The following is a 26,854-nucleotide window of genomic DNA, read 5'->3' as shown; positions in this document are numbered from 1 at the left end:
TCTAATGATAATTGCTTCAGAAAGTCTATCGTCTTCGTTATTATTCGTGAAGATTGGCAGTTTTCGACAAGTGTCTTCTTCCCGCATGTTAGAGATGATCACAGCGTAATTATCTTATTCCAAACTGAGACTGCATTTCTGTTTCAAGTTGGCAACACTGAAGAAATGATTTCTGCAGAACGCGATTGACGAGGCTGTCCGCAGCTCGTAGTCTAGTGGCTAGCATTTCTGCGTCTGGATCACGGGGTCCCGGGTTCGATTCCCGACCGTGTTGGGGATTTTCTCTGACTGGGGACAGGGTGTTTATGTTGTCAGCATCATCATCATGCGTGACTGTGGCTAGATTGGATTGTGAAAAATTTGGATTACGTAAAAATAGGGCCTTTGTACGGGCGCTGATGACCGAACAGTTGAGCGCCCCACAAATCAAACATCGTCATCATTGAGAAGACTAGTTTCAGTTTTAATTTTTATTGCACAGAACATTTCAAGTGTTCGTTAGCTTTGAGTGTCACCTCTGCTTGCACAGTTCTCTCTCTCTCTCTCTCTCTCTCTCTCTGTCTCTCTCTCTCTCTCTGTCTCTGAAGCATAAAGCACAGGTAAACTGCCGGTACAGCATGACAGAAGTAAGACATGGCTCTACGAGTGCATCTATACTCTGTGAGTCACTGTGAGGTGTATGGCAGAGGGTCCCATTGTAACAGTTATGACGGTTTTTCCCATCCATTTCACCTAAGGAGCGCGAGAAGAACGTTTAAATATCTCTGTCTGTTCTATAATTAATCTAATCTTGTCCTCACGATCCTTATGGAAGCGATATAAAGCAGGTTCATGAAACTTTATTAGTAGTCTTTCTCGGAATAATTTGTATCTTCAAGATTCTGGCAGTTCAGTCCTTTCGACGTCTGTGAGGTTCACCCACGGATCAATTAAACCCGTAGCCATTCGTGCTGCCCTTCTCTGTAAACATTCAACATCCCCTGATAGTCCTATTTGGTACGAGTCTCACACAATTGAGCACTATTCTAGTTTGGGTAGCACGAGTGACTTTCCAGCAGTCTCCTTTATATATTGACTGAATTTATCTAGTATCCTATAAATAAACCGAAGTCTGCCACATGCTTTACCCACAACTGGGCTTATGTGATCGTTCCCTACTAAGTGTTACTCCGAGGTGTTTAATACCAGCTGTGGTTCATTGATATTATATTCACAGAATACCGTGTTTGTTAGTTTGTGAAGTGCACAGTTTTACATTACTGAACATCTAAAGCAAGTTGCCAATCTTTGCACAACTCTGAAATCTTATCAAGACTTGACTGAATATTTGAGCATCTTGGTTCAGACTTTCGGTACACGCTTAAATTCTTTTTAAAGATCTCCTACTGCCAGCCTCAGGTTTTAACCAGATTTCTATGCCTAGTATTATGTGAGCTTCAGTGCTGTTTTGGAGCTCTAACGAACTGTGGAAATTTGCGAATACTTCTGCAGTTAACCAGTAGATTTTAACATTCTCACCTTTCTCTGGATTACACTCATCCTTCCTGTTCGGTGCTTCGCTGTGTTGGAAGATGTCATGACCATTTCAGAGGAAATAGAACACTGTTAGATGTACGCTGTTTGGAAGAAGATCACTTTGAGGGGAAACCGTCATTTTGTCTAACACCAGCACAGACAGATTAGCACTGAACGTCCAAATCACTTGAGTGCCTTTAGAGACAGATTAGTACATAGGGAAATAGGCATGGATAGAGAAGTACCGCCTGGTTATAATTAAAATGCAGCAACTCACGGAGTTCCAGAGTGATTTGTAATTATCGTGTGACAGCGAAACTTGGTAGATATGCTAAAGCATTAATGTGGAACCGATTGATGCTGAAAAAATTAGTTACCATTTTGGCCACCAGGTGCAAATCTGCGCTGTACACTGCTTTTATGACAGTATGACATCAATGCTGTCATTTGACAAGCCATAACGTGAGTGAAGAGTATCGCTATCGAAAAGAGAGCGCGTGCGCTTTTAGTGAAACTGTTTCGTATTTACGCCAGCTATTTCACCACTGCATTGAGGGAGTATCGCCGACTGAAAGATTTGAGGAGAGGCCCGATGCCACCATGTGGTTTTAAGAAGATAACGAAATTCGAAAACACGGGTGAGTTTGGTGTGACACCTGGAAGAGGAAGGCGTCTTATCCGAATGGAAGCTGTTGACAAGGTTGCTGTTACTGGTAACTGACCATGCAGCACGTATCCCGAGTAGCGCTATTGCTCGTGCAGTGTCATGAGCACTGTCCATGCCATGGCCAACAGCACAAAATGTTTTCAGGTCTATTTTACATAGGTTCCTAGATCAAGATGGTGGAGCAGCTGAATCTCATGATCCGCAGCAACAATCTGAATTTACCCATCGTTTCTGGGGCGCATCGAAGCTGATGACATGTGGCCGGACAATCTTCTGTGGAGTGAAGTGGCACATTTTACACTACAAGGGGCAGTGAATACACAAAACTGTCGAATTTGGGGCACTGTTAAAACGTTTGTTGTGCACGAAGAGCCATTGCACACGCCGTAAGTGACTGTCTACTGTGGAATCAGAAACACCTTTATTCTCCTTCTGCCGTTCTTTGAAGAGAATACGCCCAGAGGCCCTGTCTGCACGTTATCGAGACCTCCTTGTACAGCATGTGCTTCTTGCTTTGGAAGAGCTCATCTGTGTGGAAATCACTGTCTTCGTGCAAGATGAGGCAAATCCTCATGTCACTCGCCCGTTGAAACATCAGCTTAATGCAACCTTCCACCAACATGTTATCTCCTGAGGTTTTTCGGATGAATGGTCAACAAGATCACCTGATATGAATTCACTTGACTTTTTACTTTTGGGATATCTAAAAGAAAACGTTTGCCAGGAACACGTTCGGTCTCTATTTTATCTGAAGGCCAATATACAGGAACACATCGCTCAGATTGCACCGAAAATGCTACGAGCATCGTTTTACGGATGCAACAACTCGTCTCCGGTGCTCATACTGGACGAATTGTGTAGGCGGTGGTTAATAATAAAATCAACATAATGCCTTTATCATCTGTTTGACATTTTCTGCCCACGTGCCTTTGCTAATCCATTGCACATGGACCACCGCAGCGCCAGATTTGCACCTGGTGGCCAAAACTGGAACTAATTCTTTTCCAACGTAAATCGGTTTCGCTTTAACGCATTAGAATATCTACCTAGTTTCGCTGCCATGCGATAATTGCAGCCCACGCAGGACCTCTGTGAGTAGCTACGCTTTAATTATAACCACCCTGTACATTTGCCATAGCCTCGTTGAAGTGGAATTTGCCAGAAATAATTTAGGGGAACCTGTAAAACTCAAAGGAACCTAAAAAAATTAAATCTGAATGGCTCAACCAATATTTAAACCTCTCTGCTCTGGAATACTAGTCGGCTTTCCTAACCACTGTTCCGTTTCAGTCGACCGCTTCCATCTAATCTCGTTCTATATTATACATACCACTGCCACTGGTCCTTAATGTCAGCACTACGCACAAAATACTCGTAGCTGCACTTTACGCAACATATCAGCATGGACTACCGTAATCTATAACAGATACAACGTCTCGTTATATTACCAGCAATAAACAGATCGACTGATATGTCCTTGGTACTATTTTAATTAATTAATTATTTGAATTAATTAGTCCTGTAAAAATTTACACCTCTGCTCAACTAACTCTAAGAGGGAGTTCAGCCCTAATCCAGTGGATGTACTGTCTGCTGGACGTCTGTTATTTTCCGGTGGTGAGCTGCTTTGAAGGGCTATTTTTGTTATATTTGATGAGCTGCTTCATAGAGCTGTCTATTGCGATGAAACACGCTCTCGTCTCAGTTCTGCTCCGTAAGTAGCTACAATGTCCCATTGTTTCCCTGTGATGACTCCGGTCGTGAAAAGCAAACTGCAGTTGCTCTAAAGCAATTAATAACTGAAGTCAGTACCACCTCATCTCCCCCGAGTCACAGCGATCTCCTCATCTGTCCTTGATAAATCATTAATTGTTCCGTTACTGTGTCAAGACTGAATGCTCTATTCTTTCACACTACCTAGCCTGTCCACTGTCCTCTTTGTGTCATTATTTTTTCTTTTTGGATTTACCATCCCATACTTTTTGAAGTTACACTGCTGACGTTGCCTTATGGCAAGGTTTCCACTACTCATACGTCACGCAAAATACACATTATAAAAACTTGTTTCCACAAGATTTTTCCTGAATTTCTTGTAGTAACAATGACAAGAAGTAGATCTTTAAGATATTAAGTTGAGTAAAAGGGCTACTAACAATATTTTTCTTTTTTTTTTAAATAGTCGTGCCATTGCCATGTACCTCGTCTCCAAGTATGCAAAAGATGACTCTCTCTACCCTAAGGACGTGAGCAAACGTGCTCTCGTTGACCAAAGGCTGTTTTTTGACCAGGATCTATACGCCAGATTTTTGAAAGTATTCGTAAGTACCTATTTTAATATCATTTCACTTACAGTATCTCGTTCCTTTCTATGTTTCAGAATTTAAACATTCTTGGTGTTATAGAGCGTAAATTTATCTGGATTACGATATAACAGTACCTGCAGTTACTCCACTACAAGTTTCGTTCGCTACCTTTGGTATTACCGATGATCTCATTCCAGAAGTTACGTTCTACGTTAAGTTTCATATCTGCAGAATAAAAACCGTTTTGTGCAACACATATTCTGCCTGATCCAAGATATTCGGACATCCCTCTGTAATGTGGTACTGACCACTAGACGTCACGATAGGTGGAGCTGATAGAATAAAAGGAGGATGTGAGTATTGTCCGTGGAGAAGCATAACAGCAGAATGGTTCGGTCAGGAGAGTTCGGCGACTAACGTCACTGGATGTCATCTGAGTAACAGATCAATCAGGGACATTTCAACTCTTCAAAAACTGCTCAAGTCAACATTTGGTGATGCGACTGTGAGTTGGAAAGGCGAAGGAACAGGCACAGCTAAACCAAGATCAGACCTAATCTACTGATGGGCAGGAGCCCTCGAGAATTGTGGGGAGTTGGGAGTGGTTACCAAAAACCACTTGAAATCAGTGGCAGGAATCAATCGTGAGTTCGTAAGTGATATCACCAGTATAGCTACCACAATGACTGTGCATAAATATTTAGAAAGAATGAGATACAACGGTCCAGCAGCTCGTCATAAGCTACACGTTCCCGTAGTCAACACTAAACGAAGATTGAAGCGAGTTGACACGGTGGTTGACACAAGAATTCGGGAGGACGGTTCTAACCAGCGTCCGGCCATCCAGATGTAGCTTTTCCGTGATTTCCCTACATCGCTTCAGGCCAATGCCGGGATGATTACTTTGAAAGAGCATGGCCTACTTCCTTCCCTAATCCGATGGGGCCGATGACCTCGCTGTTTGGCCCCCTACCCTAGATCAACCAACCAAGCTTGAAGTGGCGTAAAGAGCACAGTGGATAGCTGGAAACGAATAATTTGGAGCGATGAATCACGCTAAGCCCTGTAGCAATCCTTTGGAAGCGTTTGGGGATGGAGAATGCCTCAAGAACGTTACGTGCTGTCGTGTGTAGTGTCAACAATGAAATGCAGAGGAGATGCTGTTACAGCACTGAGGTGTTTTTCGTGATTAGAGTGCGGTCCTATTGCATCATTTAAGAAAATGCGGAAGCATAAGAACACATTTTACAGCGTGTGCTGCGAACAGTAGAAGAGCAGTTCGGAGACGCTGACCGTTTGTGTGATGGCAGTGGTTTGTGGAGATGGACTGGCCTGCCCAGAGTCCCGACCCTAACCCAATAGAACACCTCTTGGATGGGTTAGAGCATCTACTTCGCTCCTGACCACGATGTCCAACCTTCTCTGGTTTCGGCTTTTGAAGAAGAGTGGGCTAACATATCTCCAGAGACATTCGGAAAACTTGTTGAAAGCGTCGCAAGCAGAGTTGAAGCCGTCGCAAAAGCGAAGGTTGGACACACCCCATATTAGAGTCCACTAATAGGTGACCGGTACTTTGCATAAGGTAGAACGTAACTGACGGCCTCGTCTCCTTTATACTTTTTTACAAAATTATCTGCAAAAACTGTCAACAAATAACACAAATTTCACTATTACTCTTCTATGTAAAATTTTAACAACGTAATACATACACCAACTTACGCTCCAAGATGACTTATGGACGTCATTCCACCCACACGTAAGTACAACGTAAAATAATATCTTATAGCACGTAGAATAGACGTAGATAAAATGATGTATAAATCTAATGTCAACACGAACACTTGATAACGGCACACACGCCGAAACAAGCTTGCAGCTAACTTATGTAATGAACAAGAAATAAACAATTTGCAGCTAATTTTGTCAAAAGTATGAAGAATGTGTCATATTAGGACCCTAGGCAAGCTGCGGGCCCACCAGAGAAGAAGTTATTTAATATGATGCTCTCATATTTAAGAACATAGACAAATCGCGGAATACCTTGCTTCGGTTGTTATTCTATGAAGTTTTTAACTATTAACAGCGTTTCTAAATAAGATATTGGACTGTAAGGCGTACCCAGCAACGGATATAAGCTCAGGTCACAATTTAGCAATGGAGAAAAGTCCAGAATAACCATTGTGGAAGGAAGTGGGGTAGTGAACTACTAAGGAATTATGAGAAACATTTGAAGCTAGTTAAAGACGTGGATACTGCGATAAGGAAAGCCCAAGGTAGACAGTTCCGTTGAATAGGATTGCAAGTCTCCAAAAACAGCAGTCACAGATGTTCGACAAACAAACGTAAGTTCTAGCAAAGTAACTGCGAGGAAACCTTGAGTAACAGGAGAAATATTTCAATTGACTGACGAAAAAAGAAAGTTCAAAAATATGAAGAGAAAGACAGTAACACAGAAATAAAAATCACTTAGGAATGAAATAAGAAGAAAGTACAGGAAAAACAATGCGAGATGGCTGTAGGGAAAGTGTGAAGAAATCGAGAAAGAAATTATCATCGGAAGGACTAATTCAGCACATAGGAAAGTCAGAACAAACTTCGATGAAATCAAAAGTAACAGTGGTAACATTACGAGTGCAACGAGTACTCCGCTGTTAAACGCAGAGGCGACATTGGAAAGGTGGAAAGGATACATTCATGGTCTGTGTTAAGAAGAGGAATTATCTGATTACATGATGGAAGAAGAAATTGAAGTTAACATAGAAGGCATATGGAATCCAGTATTAGTCAGAGTTTAAAAGCACTATTAAAGGCTTGAGGTCAAAGAAGACAGAAGGCACAGATAAAATTCCATTGGAATTTCTAAGATCGCTGCAGGAAGCGGCAACCAGCCGATATTTGTGTTTGTGTGTATAATCTATTAAACAGGCGATATACCATCAGACATTCGAAAAAATATCAACCACACAATTCCTAAGACAGCAAAAGCAGGTAAGTGGGAGAACTATCATCGCATAATCAGCTTAACAGTTCGTGCAACCAAGTTATTGACAATAATATGCAGCAGAATGGAAAAGAAAATTGAGGATCTGTTAGATGACGACCAGTTTGGCTTTAGGAAAGGTAAAAAGGCACCAGGGAGGCAGTCCTGATAGTGCACCTGATGAGGGAATCAAGACTGAAGGAAAATAAAGACACGTTCAATGGGTTTGTCGATCTGTAAAAAGCGTTCAACAACATAAAATGGTGCAAGATGTTCCAGATTCTGACAACAATAGGAGTAAGCTACAGAGAACAAAGTGTAATGTATAATATATACAAGAACCAAGAGGGGGCGATAAGATTGGAAGACCAAGAACGAAATTCTCCAATTAGTAAGAGTGTACGGCAAGGATGCAGTCTACGGTCGCAGGTTCGAATCCTGCCTCGGGCGTGGGTGTGTGTGATGTCCTTAGGTTAGTTAGGTTTAAGTAGTTCTTAGTTCTAGGGGACTGATGACCTCAGACGTTAAGTCCCACAGTGCTCTGAGCCATTTTTTAGGGATGCAGTATTTCGTCCTTACTGTTCAATCCATACATAGAAGAAGCAATACGGAAACAAAAGGAGGTTCAAGTGCGTTATATGCACTTACAGTGAAATTATATCAATCGTATGGTTCACTGATCGTTTTGCTATCCTCAATGAAGGAAAACAAGAATCACAGGATCTGCTGATTGGAATGAACAGTCTAATAAGTTCATCAGATGGATTGACAGTAGATTGAAACAAGACAAAAGAAATGACAAGAAGCAGAAATGAGAATAGCGAGAAGCTTAACATTAGAATTGATGATCACGAAGTAAACGAAGTTAAGTAATTCTGCTACCTTGGAAGCAAAATAAACCACGACGGACTACGCAAGGAGGACATGAAAAGCAGACTAGCACAGCCAAAGAAAGCGTTCCAGGGCAAAAGACATCTATTAATATCAAATATAGACCTTAATTTGAGGAACAAATTTCTGAGAATGTGGGTTTGGAACACGGCATTGTATGATAGTGAATGATGGACTACGGGAAAACCTGTGAAGAAGAGTATCGAAGCGTTTGAGGGATGGTGCTAGACACCAATGTTAAAAATTAGGTGGTCTGATAAGAAATTAGGAGGTTCTCCGCAAGCTGGCGAAGAAAGGAAGATAGGGAAAACACTAACAAGAAGGAGGGACAAGGTGATAGGACGTGTGTTCAAGACATCAGGACAAAGCTTCCATAGTGCTAGAGGGAGCTGCAGAGGGTAAAAAGTGTAGAACAATACAGCTTCAATACATCCAGCAAATAACCGAAGACGTTGGATGCAAGTGTTACTCAGAGATGAAGAAGTTGGATCAGGGAGGAATTCGTGGAAGGCCGCATCAAACCAGTCAGAAGACTGATGACTCAAAAATATATAATTAATTAACACCAACTAAAATGTTTCCTCATAATCAAGTTTTCGCAGTAGTGGTTTTACTACTGATTTCTTTCATCACCTGCTCTGAACTCTTCACGTCACACTATATCAATCTACTTAATGTTTGAAATTCATCAAAAACATCGTTTAATATACTACCAGTTACTTCTTCCCATCTTCTTCCACAGTCGGCATTTTACTTGCAGGGCTCTACATCAAGTTTCTAAATTTTCATTTTTTGCCCATATGTGATAGTTGTTGGCTTCTATTTTTGAAAAAGGTTTTTCTGCTTTCGCTAACCTGTGACGGTTTTTCTACGTTGTCGATATTGAGAATACCGTCCATCCTGTTTAAAATTTCTTCTTAATTCCAGCGAGTTACGCTATGGAATCTACAGACCCAAGCACTACTACCGGTTCTCCTGCCTCCTATAAAACAGTGTCTTCCTTCCCTTACTACGTCTTCGATAAACAGTTTATGGTAGGTTGTAACTTAGCTGAACATCCTACGTAACACGATGTCATATTCCTTGATTTTTCTAATTGTATTGCTTCCACTTCTTTACTTTGGATTACTAGGCCATTACTATGATTTTATCTACATCCTTATTAAGATTAGAACATTTTATCCACTATACTTTTTAGAGGAGTGTCTATAGATTCAAAATTGGGATAAATTAGTCCTGGTTTTTATTACCTCATCCATTATAGTCAGACATGAACACAGCAAAAGAGTCACATATCAATCTGTTTTTTATTGCAAATCATTTTGCATTTCAGTTACAGTACAGCCATCATCGGTATGTCTAGTAGCGAGTCATAAAGACCTAGAAAGCATTCTTAAAATTACCTGTGTCTGTATGACTCTCAACTATACACACTGATGATGGTTGTCCTGTAGCTGAAATCTAGCTAGGCCTGCAATAAAATGCCTGTTTATACGCCACTTTTTGCTGTGTTCATCCCAGATTGCTATCATTTCACAGTAACTGACACCCAAACCTCCAGATGTCAGACACACAGATCAGTTCCGAAAGTTGTATGTCGATAGAGTATCAACCAAAATACCGATTTAGTTCGTGCTGTCTGCTGTCGTCCAGTAGAACATACGTAAATGGTAAATAACGGTATTAAAAATACCAGAACCACGAAGCACAGGAAAAGCGTATCTGTGAGTAATTGTTCGCAGATCTCGTGTTGGTGATTTGGTAGAGCGTTGAAACCCCACTGATGACAATATTTCTTTTTTTAAACTGTTTACGCGTGAAACTGTCACATGTAATTTGCTCCACACACTTATTCGTATGCAAGCCTTTGTTCCTCAATGAATGACACTGTGTGTGTGTGTGTGTGTGTGTGTGTGTGTATGTATGTGTGTATGTGTGTGTGTGTGTGTGTGTGTGTGTGTGTGTGTGTGTGTGTTTGTGTCTGATTGTGTTTGCACTGATTTTTGAATGTTTTATGTAGTAATTATTGAGCTTAATGTTTTGTTTATTTATTACTACTACTATTAGTTTTATTATTACTATCATTATTATTATTATTACTACCATTTCTTCCACATGTGTGATGCAATTGTTTCGTTATTTTTCTGTTCTGATTATGTGTTCTCTCAAACTACAAATGTACACCACAGGTTTACTGCTTTCAAATAAGCGAAGCGAAAGCAGACTGCCAAAAGAACATTGCTGTAAACTCCAAACAGCCCTTTTACATGTCATGTAGTTGTTGTCCCATAAAATACTTTCACGCATAATACAGTAAAAAAAAATTATCATTGGAATTTGAACCCAGCACCCTTGGTACGACTATCCAACGCTCTAACAACTTCTATAGGGAAGCTATACAGGGTACTTACTTGCAGTTGACCTTTTCCTGTGCTCCGTAGTTCTGGTGTTACTTTTAATTAACATTTACGCCCGTTCTGCTGGACGATAGCACATAATACAAACTAAATCGGAGTTTTGGTTGATACTCTATCGACTTACAACGTTTGTTACCATTCTCAGTGTCTGACATCTGGAGGCTTGGGTATGAGCACAACGGTTATCAATTAAATCCAGCTTGACTTTATCCATCAGTAAACTGAATTTATAAGTTGCTTCTACGTCAAATATATTTTAGTCAAACCAAAGTGACTTACATCTTGTGTCTTCAGTTCTACTTCCAGTTATACTGTAAGACTCAATCAGCTTTAAGTGCAAAACATCTGGCTTTTCATCCGGTAACCCTCATTTTTTCGACAGACCCTTTTTCGATAAAGTAAGTCTATCGAATTTCTTTCAGTATAGTGGAACACCTCTCGGTTCATACAATTTCAGTAGCACATCAAATCATCGACTGACAACTTCAGAAATTCCAGTAGCACCTCTTCAACTCCCAGTGACTTTGTTGCGCTCAAACAATTCATTGTTTTGTCATTTCACTTTTTGATCACCTATTTTTCCCACATCAATGTCCCTTTATGTATGTTGCCAGACAGCTATTTAGCATCTAAGAGACTTCCACTCTGCTCCTAGCGCCTGTTGTTCTTTCGGCAGTGTTTAACAAATGCATCCCATTTCTCACCGTACGTTAATATCTTTAACTTTTACATTCATTAAACTGCATTAATTTCCCTTAGCCCCTCTTTGAATTTATTCTCAAATCTTCTTGGTTGATATTTTCTAAAATTTATTGGTTCTTCTTTGATGAAGGAATTTCAGAAAAAAGCTTGTTTAGTAACTGCTTTAGTGGCGCTATTACTGGTAAAGTTACCATTTCTATCGTGCTGTGAAAGTATTGATTGCATGGTATAATTTGCATACGATCAAGATCCCTTTGTATTGCATACCAAATTTCGAGACCGTGTTAACGCGTAGCTTCATGCAAGAACAATGGAATTTTCAGTGAGGCTCTTCCCATCACATATTTGTCCTACTGCAGAATCAGATTTAATTTTGAAGTAGGTGGAATTTAATTTAAGCTCTATAACTACTTGACACCTAATATTTAGTTACCTGGTTAGGACAATAACCCACAGCTAATTTTTGTGTTGTGTAAGGGTTTAATTGAAATTACATGTTTTGTCTTATACGTTTCTCCACCGTTGTTGTTCATAATCAGATTTTAGCCCATTTTGTGTTTACCAATTACTTTTCAGTTGGAAGATCAGAATTTTAATCTAGGTTTCAACCAACTTTTTTGTTCACAGCTGCCAAAATTTCATGGCAAAGAAGTAGAAGCCAGTGACATCGAAAAAGCGAAGGATGGTCTGGAGACTCTGAACAGAATGCTGGACGGTAAACAGTGGCTGGCTGGAGACAACGTCACCCTCGCAGACTACTGTGTTGCTAATTCTGTAACGTCGCTAGAGGTAAGGGGATATTTAACGCAAGAAACGCGTACTGATCTTTGTAAGTTCTTAATTATAACGTGTACAGTTGCAGAAAAATATGTATTACACAACACGAACTGCATAATCTAACGCGAAAGCGCTGTACATCGAACATCAAGTGCGTGACGCGTGGGCGCTAATGACCATAGAAGTTTTGCGCCCTAAAACCACAAACAAAAAAAAAAAAAAAAGTGCGTGACGCGTGCCTTTCAAAAACAAATTGTACACAACTGAGTCATTACTATGACCCGTATGGCCATACCGAGGAACCAGAGAGTCGAAAACTGAAAGCGGCTAACTGGGATTGTCACATGTTAAAAAGAAGAAGGTGATGGGGCTGATCAGCGAATTAATATTCACACACGTCACGCTGTAGAGCGAAGGACACAAAACGTTACAGAGGAGCAACTAATGTTCTGAAGTTGATACAGGTAGATGGCTACTGGCTAGACAGCACCAGATCCCACGTGCTGAAATTAGAACCCCTAAATATCACGGTAGGTGCTCAAATACGTCGTGTTTCTGGAAAGTCAAGCTGCACCGGTGGTGGTTGCTGTAGGATAATGACAAACAAATCGCAGATATTACGTAATCTGAAGGTGGTGGGGAGGGGGGGGGGGGGGGTGAGAAACGAAAGCAAAGGGAATGAACTGATGATATCAGTTGCATTGGAACTTTTTGCGGAATCAGCGGCGGCGAGTGAAAATCTGTGCCAGACCGAGACTCGAAGACAGGATTTCCTACTCACTAAGGAGTTGCGTTGACCACTACACCACCCGGACACTGCGCTCAGCGCAGATGTGTGGAAGATCTCGGTACGCTCCCCTGTCGATCCACATTCCCAGCCAGCGCCACCTGTCCACAGTCGCTGTCCATGTCCTTCATGCTCGCTACTCGGAGATTCCCGCAGGAGTTCGGACGTTAATGTGCAACCGCACTGAAGGTTGTGGATTCATTGCCCATCGGGGCGAATCAGTTAAGTGAATACAGGGTGTCTGTTCTTTCGGATATTCATATAAATCGCAAATTATTTCGACAGGAGACATGTCAGGTGAATGTGGTCCGTTGTTCTTCGAAGAAAGTTTGCACATTCCTCATGACTCGTGTCAGAGCATTTTCGTATTCCATTACAGTACGTGAAGTTCCCTGAAAGATCACAGTAACTTGGACTCTAAAAACCTCCCTCAAGCAGTGTCGGATGTTCAGATTGTCATCATCAAGAAGTACTCGGTACTGTAGGCTCTGTCTGGTATGCTACTCAACAATGCTGAATCGTGGGCGACAAGTTAGTGTGTTATCGCGTTGGCAGCCATCCCTTTAGGACAGTTTGAAGTGGTAGTAGTCTTAAAACACTACACTTGGCCACTCAACAGACGAATGATGCTGCTGAGCTACCTGTTGCTCTCTGAGGTTTTTGAACAATATAGGCCTACGTGTCAATGAGTTCGACCCGTTACAGACGACCTATGCCAAACCAGTGGTATTCTCTTCGCCCAAGTTGGTGTGTGGCCGGTCACTCAATACTGCGGTCACATACTTAATTCTATGCATGCTAGATGCTTCGTACAACCCTCTTCTATACATTGTTTCCATATAAGGATCACTATGGGTGCAGCACGCCCTGTGAGTACGTAAATTTCACGATAAGGTGAACCGATTTCCCATTCTACCTAGTTAGAGCTCATTCAAACGTTGATATGGCGCAACGAAGCATTCTGCCAATTACTTACAGATTAACATTTCTTTTCTGCCGAATCATCTCAATTAATCGCTGACCTACCTGGTCACGACGTGCGAGCGCCATCTTTACGTGTACATCATGTCACTGCAGACTTCATCTGTTGTTGATTCGGGTGATGCTCTTTCGGACATGCGATTTTTGCAAACGTCCGAGTGATTGACAGTAATTTAAAATAAGATGTCCAGTAATTCATTCCTAAACATCGACCATGGCAGCCTGTGGATTTTCCACTGGCATATGAAATAATGTGCAAAGTAGACTATATCATGTGAAGAGGTAGAATATGTAAACCTGCCCTCCCCATAGTGCACCACTCTCAGTGTTTCTTATATATATGTATGTATATATATATATATTACCCTCAACGTATCTTTAATATGATGATGCAGCAACTTTGCTTAATGTACAAAATATTAGCCGCCACCTTAAAAGAGCTCACTGCACGGTTTAGAGCGCTGCGGATGATGTAGAACAAGTACCAGCCAGTCGTATGACGGTCCACCACTGACGTAAGTAATGGCTGTGAAATACTGTGTAAGCACTAGTAGGCTGTAAGGAAGCAGCTCAATAAGATGGGTCGACTTGGAGGCGTGGTACAATGGCAGAATCGAGCTGTTGTTACGGGTGGTTATAATTAAAATAAAGCTACCCACAGAGGTCCAGTGTGGACTGCAATTACCTTATGGCGGCGAAATTTGGTAAGTATGCTAATGCGTTAATGCGGAACAGACTTACGCTGAAAAAATAGTTCCTAATTTGGCCACTAGGTTCAAATCTGGCGCTGTACAGCATCTATTCGACGTCTCCGGTGTTCATGTTGAACAAATTGTGTAAGCGGTGGTGAAAAATGGAATCAACTTTATGCCCTTCCCACTTTCTTGACCTTTTTTGCCCACGACTTGTTCTTAATCCACTAGATATCAAAATATGTCTATGCGTCTTTCTTCTATTCACAGCGCTAAATTTACACTTGGTGGCCAAATTTGAAACCATTTCTTTTCCCCAGTGTACATCGGTTCCGCGTCAACGCATTAGAAAATCTATGAAGTTTTGCCACAATACGACAATTACAGCCCACAATGGACCTCTGTGATTAGATGCACTTTAGTTATATCCATCCGGTATTTTCACGTTTCCATGCACACTGTGAATGAAGATGCCCGATTTTTGGATGTATCAGCGTGGACTTCTCAATTTATCTACAAAGTATGATGTACCACTTGCAGAAACATAACCCGGGTATGAATGTTGGTCGCAGAAGGATCCTAAACGACAGGGATTGGAGACGACTGTCGCCCCTTCTCAATGGCAATCGGTTTCAAATTCGACAGGAATTTTTGCTGTTAGTGAACATATTGGGTTGGTGCATCAGTTTGTGGCGTTTTTGTTTTGCATGGTGGTATTCCATCGCTATGGGTTTATTTATCGATTGTAATTTTTTGTCTCTAGTTTACTGTTGCTATTTAATTTTACATAATGCCATTTCATGATTTGGAGACAGTGAGCTGAGCTATGGATACTACAAAATGGAGTGGCAAGTGGAAAGATTGGAACAATTTCGATGTATTATTCTGTTTCAGTTCAACGGAGAGATGGCAGCAGCGTAGGCAGCTAGAAACACTAGCGCCTTGTATCCCATTGGTCAGAGTATGGCAATAAAATGATTTTCTCGTTGTGACATTAGTCTCTCTCCACATTCAAGAAGACCTTCAGGGTTTGATGAAGATCTTTTAAACACATTAATCCACAATGATCCACGTCATTGTACTGTAGAAATGGCAAATGTGGTGAACTGTGATCACTCCACCATCGTGCGACATTTACAAGCAAGGGGGAAGGTTCAAAATTAGGATGCATGGGTACCTCGTGCTCTAAGCCAAAATCACAAAAATCAGCTAGTGGTCAAATGTACATCTCTGCTTGCTCGTTAGCAGTTGGCTCGTGAACAACATCGGCCATTCCTATCCTGTATTGTACCGGTGACGAGAGATGGTATCTTTCTGCTAAAATAAGGAAAATAAAGGAATGGTTGAGTCCACAGAAGCAGCAACTCCCCATATAAAGAGCTGCACGCACCTATAAAAGATAATGTTAATTATCTGGTGAAACTGCGATGGTGTGGTGTACTACGAATTGCTTCGTCGAGGTGTAACCATCACTGCTGCCATCTGTTGCCAACAACTCAGACGTGTTGCAGACGCAATCCAAGAACAACGACCAGGTTGACTGGGTGAAGTAATGCTAGTCCACGATAACGCCCACCCGCAGTCCGCTAGACTGACAAAAAACACTACGCGGGAGTTGGAATGGGAAGTAATTCGGCAATCACCCTATTCATCTGATCTTGCTCCCTGAAATGTTCACCTTTTCCGCTCTCTATCGACAACCTTCAAGGAATTTCCTTTCGGGATGAAAATGCACTCCGAACATGGCTTGACGAGTTCTTTGCCTCAATCCATGTGATTTCTAGTCTTGGAATCGAAAAGTTACCCCAACGTAGGCAGACTGTTGCAAATAGTGAAGGAGAACGCATTACAGGTGGCTAAAGTCTCTATTATGTGTGTCTACTGTGTTCATTAAAATTGTGGAAAACACTACGAACGTTTGCACCAACCCAATAGGTGTATCTCAAGCAGTTTCCGAACGAACATTGTGAAGGGAGCTGCATCCAATGGACATTTGGAGTCACGTTACTCACAAAAGGCCATTGCTCTCTGTAATACAAAAAGCTGCAACCCCTCAATAAGAAGTTAGACAGTAGCTCTCTGGACTCACGTAGTGTGTTTCGATGATTCGTGGCTTTTTACTCTCTTCAAATTGTGGAAGTAGTCAATTGTAACAGCAGCCCAATTAGGCGCTGGATACACTGTGAATGAAGGGCGTAGTTCAGGCCAGAAGTGATTCTGTGATGTTGTGGGCGAGGTTTTCGTATCAAGACTAGGATCCACTCACTCACGTAAATACGAACCAGGCTGATTATTTCTACACTCTCAACAATTGTGCTTTGCCCTTTCTTCTACATCTTCAAGACTATGCTGTCTTCTCTCCCATTTACAAGACGACAACAATGTTCAGAGGGCTGCGCGCATACCTTCCTGTTTTGACTAATGCTTAGGCACCATAACGGACCTCGACTGGCCTGCTAGATCTTCCGATCTTAACCCAACAGAGAATGTGTGAGACTGTGTGAAACTGCGAATGGACTCTCTTCATCCTCGAACGGATAGCATTATCAAGACGTGAGGAGTTGTTACACGATATTAGCGTTATGTTTCCTGGGGATACCTTTTTTGCTGGAGTGCCTATCTAAAACTTAGACGAATAAGAATGATGACATTCTTTGATGAACCTGCCCAATTCAAGAAATAATTCCGGACGGCATTACATGTCCATGCGATGCTCTGTAGGACATTTACAGCCATGCGAACAAAGTGGAAACAAATGGTGGGCAGTAACCCTGTGAGTGGCTACATGATCCACAACAATGATACTGATCACATCTTCGTTCGACAACGTCTCTCTCGATAGCTTCGATTTATCTTGTGAACGCTATTTAGGATTTCCGTACTCTAACGTGTCTACCATGTTGCTTTACTGTTATAATTCTCAGCTGACACATCAACGGAAAAAGGGAACAACTGCATTTCAGTGGATCCAACTGGAGTTTAGCCGTGTTAATTGCTGTACATTTTTCTAAGTATTTTCTGTTGTAGACATATTTACATGCAACACATCTACGACCAATTCATTCTTCAGTAACTTATCTTAAGACAGGGCAAGTTGAAGCCGGCCGCATCCACGTGTGTAAAGTGGCAGTCTCCCAGTAACTAACAAAATTATCGTTCTTCTGCAACGCGGATATATCAGCAAATTCGCACGTGAACGACGTGTGTGGTATGTCTTCAGAGGCGTATCACATGTCCATATATCATTCCAAGCTCTGCTAGTACTGCTGTAGAGATCCCAGCGGGATATCTAATGTGCATCGTAAATTGTGAAAGAAACAATTGGTAACACATTTCGTGTGCCACCCCATAGAAAAGAGTCACTTCCGTATTTACGTGAAAGACAGTATCAGACTGGAAAAAATCTGTAATAATCTTAGTCTCAAAATAAAGTTACACAATTTATTCCTGCGATATTCTATCTCCTTAAAGCTGTATTTACTAAATTTTATTTTGGTGAATTTCTAATGTACATACAGTCGATTGTAACATAATAGTGTAATATTGTCTCATCTTCAATTACTTGTTAAGTGGGTTCCATGAGTCGAAATCGAGTGGGAGCTGAGTGATACACTGACTTTAATTATCTAACTGCGTGGCAGATGCATTACGGGCGCCTACCTTGATAGAAGATCAGTTACAGTAGTAACAGCATGCAATTCATGAAGTACACCCAACAGTTACCTGACGATGAGGCCATACTGTTTTGAAATCAGTTGTACGTACATGAGATAAACATCAGAATATAAATAAAAAGTACGGCTGTAAGGAAACTGACTTCTATTGGAATAGATAATGAACAGCTGAAAGGCCTCAAAAAAAGTTATACAGGTTTCAGCGAGAGTTTATTCATTCCATGTTATAAATAGTAGAGCTTTAGTCACGAATTTTGCAAATGCGTCACACACTTCGTACTTGTATCGCTTAAAGGGGTCTGGTAGGCCTTCTTTAGTCAAATTCAACTTTCTTGCTTTGCTGGTATTTGTTGGTGTGTCTATTTTGTTCACTGGTACCAAAACATTAGCACATTGACACTAATCTTGTTTCTTTTTTCTTTCAGTTAAATCCAGAATCCGGACTTGATCCGAACAAATACTCTAATATCAAGCAGTGGCTTACTCGTCTTGAAAGTTCTAACAGTAAGTATGCGGATCAAATGGAAGCATTCCGCGCATTTGTAAAGCAAATCCAGCAGTCAAAGAAGTAAATGCATAAAGAAGTTGGGAAAGTATAGTTTTGTAGTAAAATGTTCTAAAATGTTAATTTTCTAATTCAATAAAACTTTTTCTGTTACTTACACTTGCATCATTTATGTCTTCAGTTTGTTAATATGATGATGTGTGGGATACAGTTTGAGTGGAAGACAGAAGATGAGGACATCAGTTTATTAACATACAGCCAAATCCACATTTTTACCACAGTCTAGGTCAGCATACGTTGTTTGCCATTTCTTCTTTTAGTAGGTTGTGGGAAGATGATTTCCATCTCTCTCACACACGCGCTTCGGTGTTGGTCTACAATTGCGGTAGATCCATCTATCGCCTAGAATCTTCTGCACAGGCAAGAAACGACGCTGCTGGCGATATTCTACTCTTGGCCCACTTGGCGATTTGTACTATCGCATGCGTCAATTACAATTACAAAATCGTTACACACATTTAACCAAAAAATACACATGTTGCGACGGGGCGGTAAATAATAAAGAAGAAGCGCGGTTGCATCGTTTTCACACGAAATGTGCATATACAAATGTTGGTTAAAAAATATTACTGCAAGTATTGGCTCTCACGTAAGTCTCATGGGATGATTTCAACACCTGGTGCATTAGTACACTTCCACACCCGCGCATTTGTTATTTTTTTGAATTAATTATTCACTTAGACTTAAGTACAGTTTATGCTAGGGAACAAGAATTAGGCGATTATATACTAAAATCAGTTTTTCACGACACACTTCAATCACTATTTATTGGCGTTGTTCTTTTCTTTCACACAATGAAATTAGCACTGGTGAGATGGTTTGCTGTTCTACTTTAATAATAATCTGACTCCGAACCCCCAATAGCAGCAATGTAGGCTACTATAAACGAAAATTACTCAAATAGTTCGAATAGAACCACAAGTCCCACTGTCCTCTTTGCTCTAACAGTTTTGGCGCGAAATCACAGTTCGCCACATGTTCACCTACGACGATGTATACCTCGTAAATCGCACTCACACAAGTAATCGTAGCACTTCCTATTCACCAGATATATAATTAAACACTTGCACTATTAAACAATACTCTTTGTCAAAATAAAACGGCGCGAAAAAGAATTCTCAAACGACCACATGGGCCACCCTCAAGTGGGGCTTGCTCGCCACCCACCCTCCAAAACGACTGGCCGCTCGCTTATATAAGCTCGGATGTCCACCCCCCTGGTTATGCAAGTACCAATCTCACCAGTTAAGGTTACAAATTTTGATACATACATCCCTCGGCAGAAATAAGTACACCATCGGAGCCGCGCTAAAAAGTACATCTCATTTACTATGTTACATTAATTTCTAGGATTATTCTATCGCGCTTAAATCAAGTTTTAGTTTTTGCAAAATTTCGCCACTTAGAGCAAATTTGTTTGTCGACATCTGTGCTGCAAAGTTTTAATATAGAATTGCATGTAGCACTGTTTTCAGACGTAATCTATAGCGATCTACAAATTGCGCTGCTCAAAATCTTCATATCTATAATAATTAATTAATTATGGGCGATAAATGTTAATAATAATTTGCAAACAATGAAAACTATTGCTAGTTAAGTATATAATATAACTTAATTAGTTTAAAATACGTGTGATTCCACCCAAAATATTATATAGTGCCGTTCTTTACGTCATGAATTTTCTATTGAATTTTATAAACAATTTCCCCTCAAACTTTGTTTATTGCTCTTTACGGGCTTAATTATTTACGAATCTTAATATATGAATACGGCACTCGATCCGCTATGACGAGACGTTTTTAATGAGTGCTTGCTCGTCCCTGTAAGTTGTTATTTACTAATATTATTAATCTTTCAGTATTCGTGATATTAACCGACTTTGAGGTTACTATAACTTTTGCGTCTCGTGACTTGAAATAAAGATCGTTCAGAAGGTGCATATTGCTGACCACAATCCACTGCCGCATCGCTCTTCACCGTAAGTTACATAGTTTTCGCGTAACAAGTGAAAAACCAAACAATGCCCCAAGCTGCAGGCCACGTTGCAAATCTCGCGCGGGCGCGCCACGCGCTTCCGCGGATCGCGCACCATGTAGCGCGCTAGCTCTCCACAAAGCAATGCTTGCATACTAGAAATGTTCATATAGTAACGGGGGTTTGTACCGTCACAATTTGCAATTACTTACGCTATATACACACTTAACGGCGTAGACTGAACACGAATGATGCAAGTCTCAATCCACAACAGCGCCTCACCGGACTATTCATGCAGACTATTGGTACCACCAAGGAAATGTCTGTTAAGGGACTCAATCACAATGTGGCTCATTGAATGTCATCACAGTCACGCATACTGACAATGCAAGAGTTACACTCGTGCATGTTGCATTTGCACATACAGATCGTCGACAAAAATATGAAAACACAACACATTATCATGCCTAATACGATGTAGGAAAACCGTTGATATTAAAAAAACTTCCAGTCGTCTAAGAATGGGTAAATACAGGTCAGCATGTTTTAAAGTGCAAAATAGTGGCACCTTCAGGTAATGATGATAGAGGTAGACAGCGAACGTGCACTATTCTTTCCAAGGTAGACCACAAACGCCCAGTAATATTGAGGTCTGGTGATATTGGTGGTCAAAGGAGATGAGGCAATTCATCACAAAACCAGTCCTGGACTATGTGAACCGTGTGAACAGGAGTCTGCCTTCTTGGGACACAGCGTCAGCATTGGAGAACAAACATTGTTCCATGGGAGCGACCTTATCAGTCAAAATAGTCATATAATCCTTGGCAGTAACACGGCATTGCAGAGTAGTCAAGGGGCAGACGGAATACCTCTTTATGGCAGTCCAAATGATCACCAAACCCCGTCATGTTTCACACTTCGGACGTAAACCTAGATAGAAGCTAGAAACAGTGTGAAACAAGAGTCATCTGACCAAACAACTTTCTTGCATTGCTTCGTAGTCCATGTTTTATGGATTCGGCACCACGTTTTACTGTTACGGGTATTACATCACTGACGAATGATGCTGGAGTTTCAGTTAGACCTCTAGTTGCCTGCTTCTGGGCCTCCCTTCGTGTTGTTGTGATGCTGACAGTGTTGGCGAGTGCGACATTGAATACTGCAGTGACTTTGCAGCTATCGGCCTCTTAGTTTTCGTGACAGTCCTCTTCAGTGAACGTCCGTGATGATCACTCAGCACACACTTGCGTCAGCTTTTTGAGTTGGTGGATGATGTTTTTACACCATCCCTGTATATGATACAAATGTTCGGTACGTTGCCTCTTGAAACATCAAACACTTAAATGCAGTCACAACTACACAGAACACTTTTCTGACCACAACTGGCTCTTGCAACGTCTTGAAGGCATTGTACAGGTGCTGATCGTGATCAAATACAACAGCGCACCTGTAGGCGTGACCAGCATCTGACTTACGTTAAAGCACGCATTTCTCACGCTGTTTCCACACTTTTGTCCAACCCCTGTACCTTTACCATTCCTCAGTTTATTGTGTTGTACCAAGGACGACGAAAAACTGGAACTTCAACTGTTGGGCCATTAATAAGTTCGTGGTTCCGGGTTTTCGTGTCTTGCCACTCAAGTTTTGATTCAACGTCCTGTTTTTACCCACTGGAGAGAATTTGGACTCCATCTTCATACACTGGCCTTCTGATTTTGAGGAGTTTCCTAGGCAGCTATAGTAAATCATCGTGAAGAGAGATTGATTTATTTTTAGAAACTCTCTGGCAGGGTTGTAGAGAGCTACCTTTCGACAAAAGTGCTCAACATGTTGCTAAGGAATTTATCTAGATCCTGACATATTTTTTTCAGAAATTTCAGTATTAGATCATCGTGCCACGATGTGTCATAACCTGCTGCCAGGTCAACGAAAACCACCCCGTTCTTGAATTTCTCTGGTAGTCTGTTTCTGTGTGAGTAGCCAAGAGGAGCACTTGCTCACTGCAGCTTCTACGAGGTCTAAATTAAGCTTCTCAAATGGTGCTATGGAATTAATTTGGACTTGTATTCGGTCTAGGACCATTCTTTCCAAGAATTTACAAGTGCAGCTAAGTAGAGATATTGAGCAAAACTGTTCTGCAGCTGCTCTCCAAAATTCTGCTGTTAATGTTCCTATGCGAATAATTTCGTTATAAGGGGGACCAGCAGCTTTTGAATTGTAGGACTACTGTGCATCAAAAATTCAGGTAGAGTCCAGCTCTACCTGCAGGTTTTCTACGTTCCGTATGGCTTACGGTTCTCTCCATTTCGGTAATCGTAAATGGAGAAGAGAATTCTGGAATAAGATGTAGAGTTTTCTTGACGTTAGCAAGTTCTCTCTTTATTTACTGAAAATTTCCTTTACCTTGTGGAACCTTGAAACTCCATTAAGTGACTGGCGATTGTGTCGCACGAGACTGTTGACTTCTTTGTGTTATGGGACGGGCCCAAGCTTCCGAATCAGTGTCCAAGGTCTTCTATTGCAGAGCTTGAAGTCGATGTCCGTGCTTTCTTTATTTCAGTTTTCACTCACTCGTTCATTCAAGGAATTCATCAACTTCGTAGCTGTTGATTGGAACTTTGGAAACTCTCACTTTTCTTGAATTTATTATATACTTGGTTGATCTGTTAGTTCCCTCCACGAATGTACTCCTTACAGCACCCTATGATTACGCTGTTTGACAGTAAATATGACAGTAATTTCGATAGCCCTCAGAAACTTTGAGTACGAGTTCGGTTAGGCGAGAACTTATACAACGCTTTTCAGATTTACTGAAAGTTCCTATAGTATACAGGGCATCGCAGTGGAAGAATACGTAACTCGTGGGACTTGAGACTGGGGCGATGTTGACTTCTGGGAAAGTCTTGAAGCACTGTTCTGATCATAGCTCGTGTATTGGGGTCGGAAGTGATCACAGCTGACAGGCAGAAATCAGGTGTGCTTTCTGTACACGATCTTCAACATTTGAATGCACTCTTCCCTTTTGCATCACAAGGGAATTTTAAATTGTTTGCTTCCATAAATTCTACGAGCACTCTTCCGTTTCATCCCATAGAGCATAGCCCTATTTTTGACCTTGACTGTCGAAGTCGCCTACTTACGTTGAGGGGTATTCTAGTACTGGAAACTGTTTGGGCCAGATGGTGTTTGGTGGTTTGTAAATATCTACTACGCTTATGTTTCCAGTATTAACCACCATTACTATCACGTTTCCTCCATTCATTTTCTCTTCGAGAATAACTGAGACACTTTATGATTCGTTGAATACAAAAGTGTCAATCCCCTGTTTGACGGTAGTTAATGCTGGGCACAAGTTTATAACCAGGGATATGACTTCGCTTTCACGGAGCTTTCTCGTCTCCGGTGTGAGTCACAAACAGGGCTATGACATCCACTTTGTACTGAAGTAATATTTGAGACATTGCTGCGTTCTTATTTCTCTAAAGGCCGGAAAATTCTCAGCAGTCTACGATTTCAGGTCGGTTCTGAAAAGTGCCGTTTATGTAGGAAGTTATACTCGCGGTGACTGTAGTCATCCCCAAGATCCGACCATGCATAATCTCATCTAGATGTGTTCACCGTTGTAGCATAACAAATAAATATGGAGCAAGAAAAGATAAGGTTTCGTTATATGTTCATCTGAATTCTTTTTATTTATTTTTTCTTCGTCACAGCAACATTGCTTCAATGAAAATAATGTGGCATAGAAAAATGGTAATGTGAATCTGATCCTCAAAATGCTAACGAGGCTCTTTCTGAAAGAAAAACCATATGAAAAAGCACTTTCATATTTTTTAGGTGAGATTACATGTGCCTGCCTTTGTCCTTTCTTCTTACCGACAGCGTAGCATGTTTGTTGCGACGCTAAGTGTATTTCCTGACAGAGAAATGTAATTTAAAGTTAATGCAAAGTGTGTCAATTTATTTGTTAACTGAATCACTGCAACCCGCCGGAGAAGAAGTCACGTACATCGTCTGGATTGTAAAAAAGTGCAGCTGATACATCCGGACAGCTGCCAGTGCGTCGTTGGTCATGGAATAAAAACATAAATATCGTCTATAAATGACCTGCTCTGCAAAGAAATTGCAGGTATTTGTTACTTTCATGAATAGTGATAATAAAAGTTTACTTTCTCTCTTTCCTCTATGAAGCTCGCCATAGGCATAGCAACAACCATCCATTGTCGTGCAACTGTATAAACAGTCCACATAACTGAAAAAAATTCAAATTTCTTTCAATCAAAAAATTTTCTCTAAGAAAATTTATTATTTACTTTTTTATAAAATTACGCAACATCGTGCCACCCCGTTGGCTTGCCACTCTAATAATGTGTGTCAAATATACATGACGCTCAGAACCGCTAAACCATAATACCGTTCCAAAATACAATGCTGCAGATACAAATAGCGGACTCGTAATGGTGTACCATATGTGTCACGGACTTCCACGTTGTTCTGCTATGACGCAATATTTTCTTACATATTTCCAGAATCTCTTAATTTATGGGCATAAATGATTTGGTCATGCCTGCTTCTATCACAAAAGCCTTACCATTCAGTTCTGACAAATACTTACGCTTCTTCTTTACTTTTCAAATTATATCTCGTTATAGTTCCCATTGCCCACAATATACCCCGTCTTCCACTCCCATCCCACTTCCTTCCAGATGTCCTTCGGTTCTCTGCTCTGCCCGCTCTCCATAACATTGTGCCAACTGCCTTCTATGCAATACCCTGCATATCTCCCTGAAATATTCTCCTAGGGACCAAACTCACGACAAAATCCATTCGATTATTTTCTATCTCACTTTCCATTTGTTACCATATTTTTAGTTCAAAACGTTAATAGTCACTTCCATCTCTTCTTGGTAGAACAACACCGTATTTTTGTGTGTAAAGAACAAAAACTCTTGTCTACTGACGATCAGCTAATATGCCGTAAAACAAGACGAAAGAAATTAATAGCTGTAGGACAAATGCAAACTGTATGCTTCTCAGGCTTAAATACACTATGTGATCAAAATTATCCGGACACCTGGCTGAAAATGGCTCACAAGTTCGTGGCGCCCTCCATCGGCAATGATGGAATTCAATATGGTGTTGGCCCACCCTTAGCCTAGATGACAGTTTGCACTCTCGCAGGCGTAAATTCAATCAGGTGCTAGAAGGTTTCTTGGGGACATTCTTCACGATGTGCTGCACTGAGGAGAGGTATCGATGTTAGTCGGTGAGGCCTGACACGAAGTAGGCGTTCCAAAACATCTCAAAGGTGTTCTTAAGGTTTCAGGAGAAGACTCTATGCAGGCCAGTACATTACAGAGATGTCATTGTCGTGTAACCACTCCGCTACAGGCTATGCATTATAAGCAAGTGCTCGATCGTGTTGAAAGATGCAGTCGCCATTCCCTAATTGCTCTTCAACAGTGGGAAGCAAGAAGGTGCTTAAAACTTCAATGTAGGCTTGTGCTGTGATAGTGCCATGCAAAACAATAAGGGGTGCAAGCTGCCTCCATGAAAAACACGACCACACCATAACACCACCCTCTCCGAATTTTACTATTGGCACTACACAGGCTGGCAGATGACGTTAACCCTGACATCGGATCGCCACATTGTGTAACGTGATTCGTCACTCGACACAACGTTTTTCCTCTGCTCAGTCGTCTAATTTTACGCTTCTTACATCAAGCGAGGTGTCGTTTGGCATTTACCGGCGTGATGGGTGGCTTATGAGCAGCCGCTCGACCACGAAATCCAAGTTTTCTCACCTCCCGCCTAACTGTCATAGCACTTGCAGTGGATCATGTGTGGGAGAGACTAAGATAACTGTCAGATTATTTTCATCCAAAAAAGAAAAACGTAAAATAATCCTTAAATTTTTAAGAGATTA

The 26,854-nt window shown here is 41.1% G+C and overlaps 1 protein-coding gene across 1 annotated transcript in view; it reads left to right on the top strand.

Moving 5' to 3' along the window:
* Positions 1-19,044, top strand: part of LOC124596027 (glutathione S-transferase D5-like) — a 33,810-nt gene extending 14,766 nt beyond the window's left edge. Inside the window, exons 4-6 of the mRNA XM_047134988.1 lie at positions 4,362-4,500; positions 12,103-12,264; positions 18,812-19,044. Coding sequence (XP_046990944.1) covers positions 4,362-4,500; positions 12,103-12,264; positions 18,812-18,958 — 448 coding nt within the window. The 3' untranslated portion in view covers positions 18,959-19,044. The remainder of the gene's footprint in view (positions 1-4,361; positions 4,501-12,102; positions 12,265-18,811) is intronic.
* Positions 19,045-26,854: the final 7,810 nt, after the last annotated feature.

The sequence above is a fragment of the Schistocerca americana genome, chromosome 2, assembly GCF_021461395.2.
Source record: "Schistocerca americana isolate TAMUIC-IGC-003095 chromosome 2, iqSchAmer2.1, whole genome shotgun sequence".
Lineage (NCBI taxonomy): Eukaryota > Metazoa > Arthropoda > Insecta > Orthoptera > Acrididae > Schistocerca > Schistocerca americana.
Note: the sequence above shows the minus strand (reverse complement) of the source record. Positions and strands in the feature narration are given on the sequence as shown.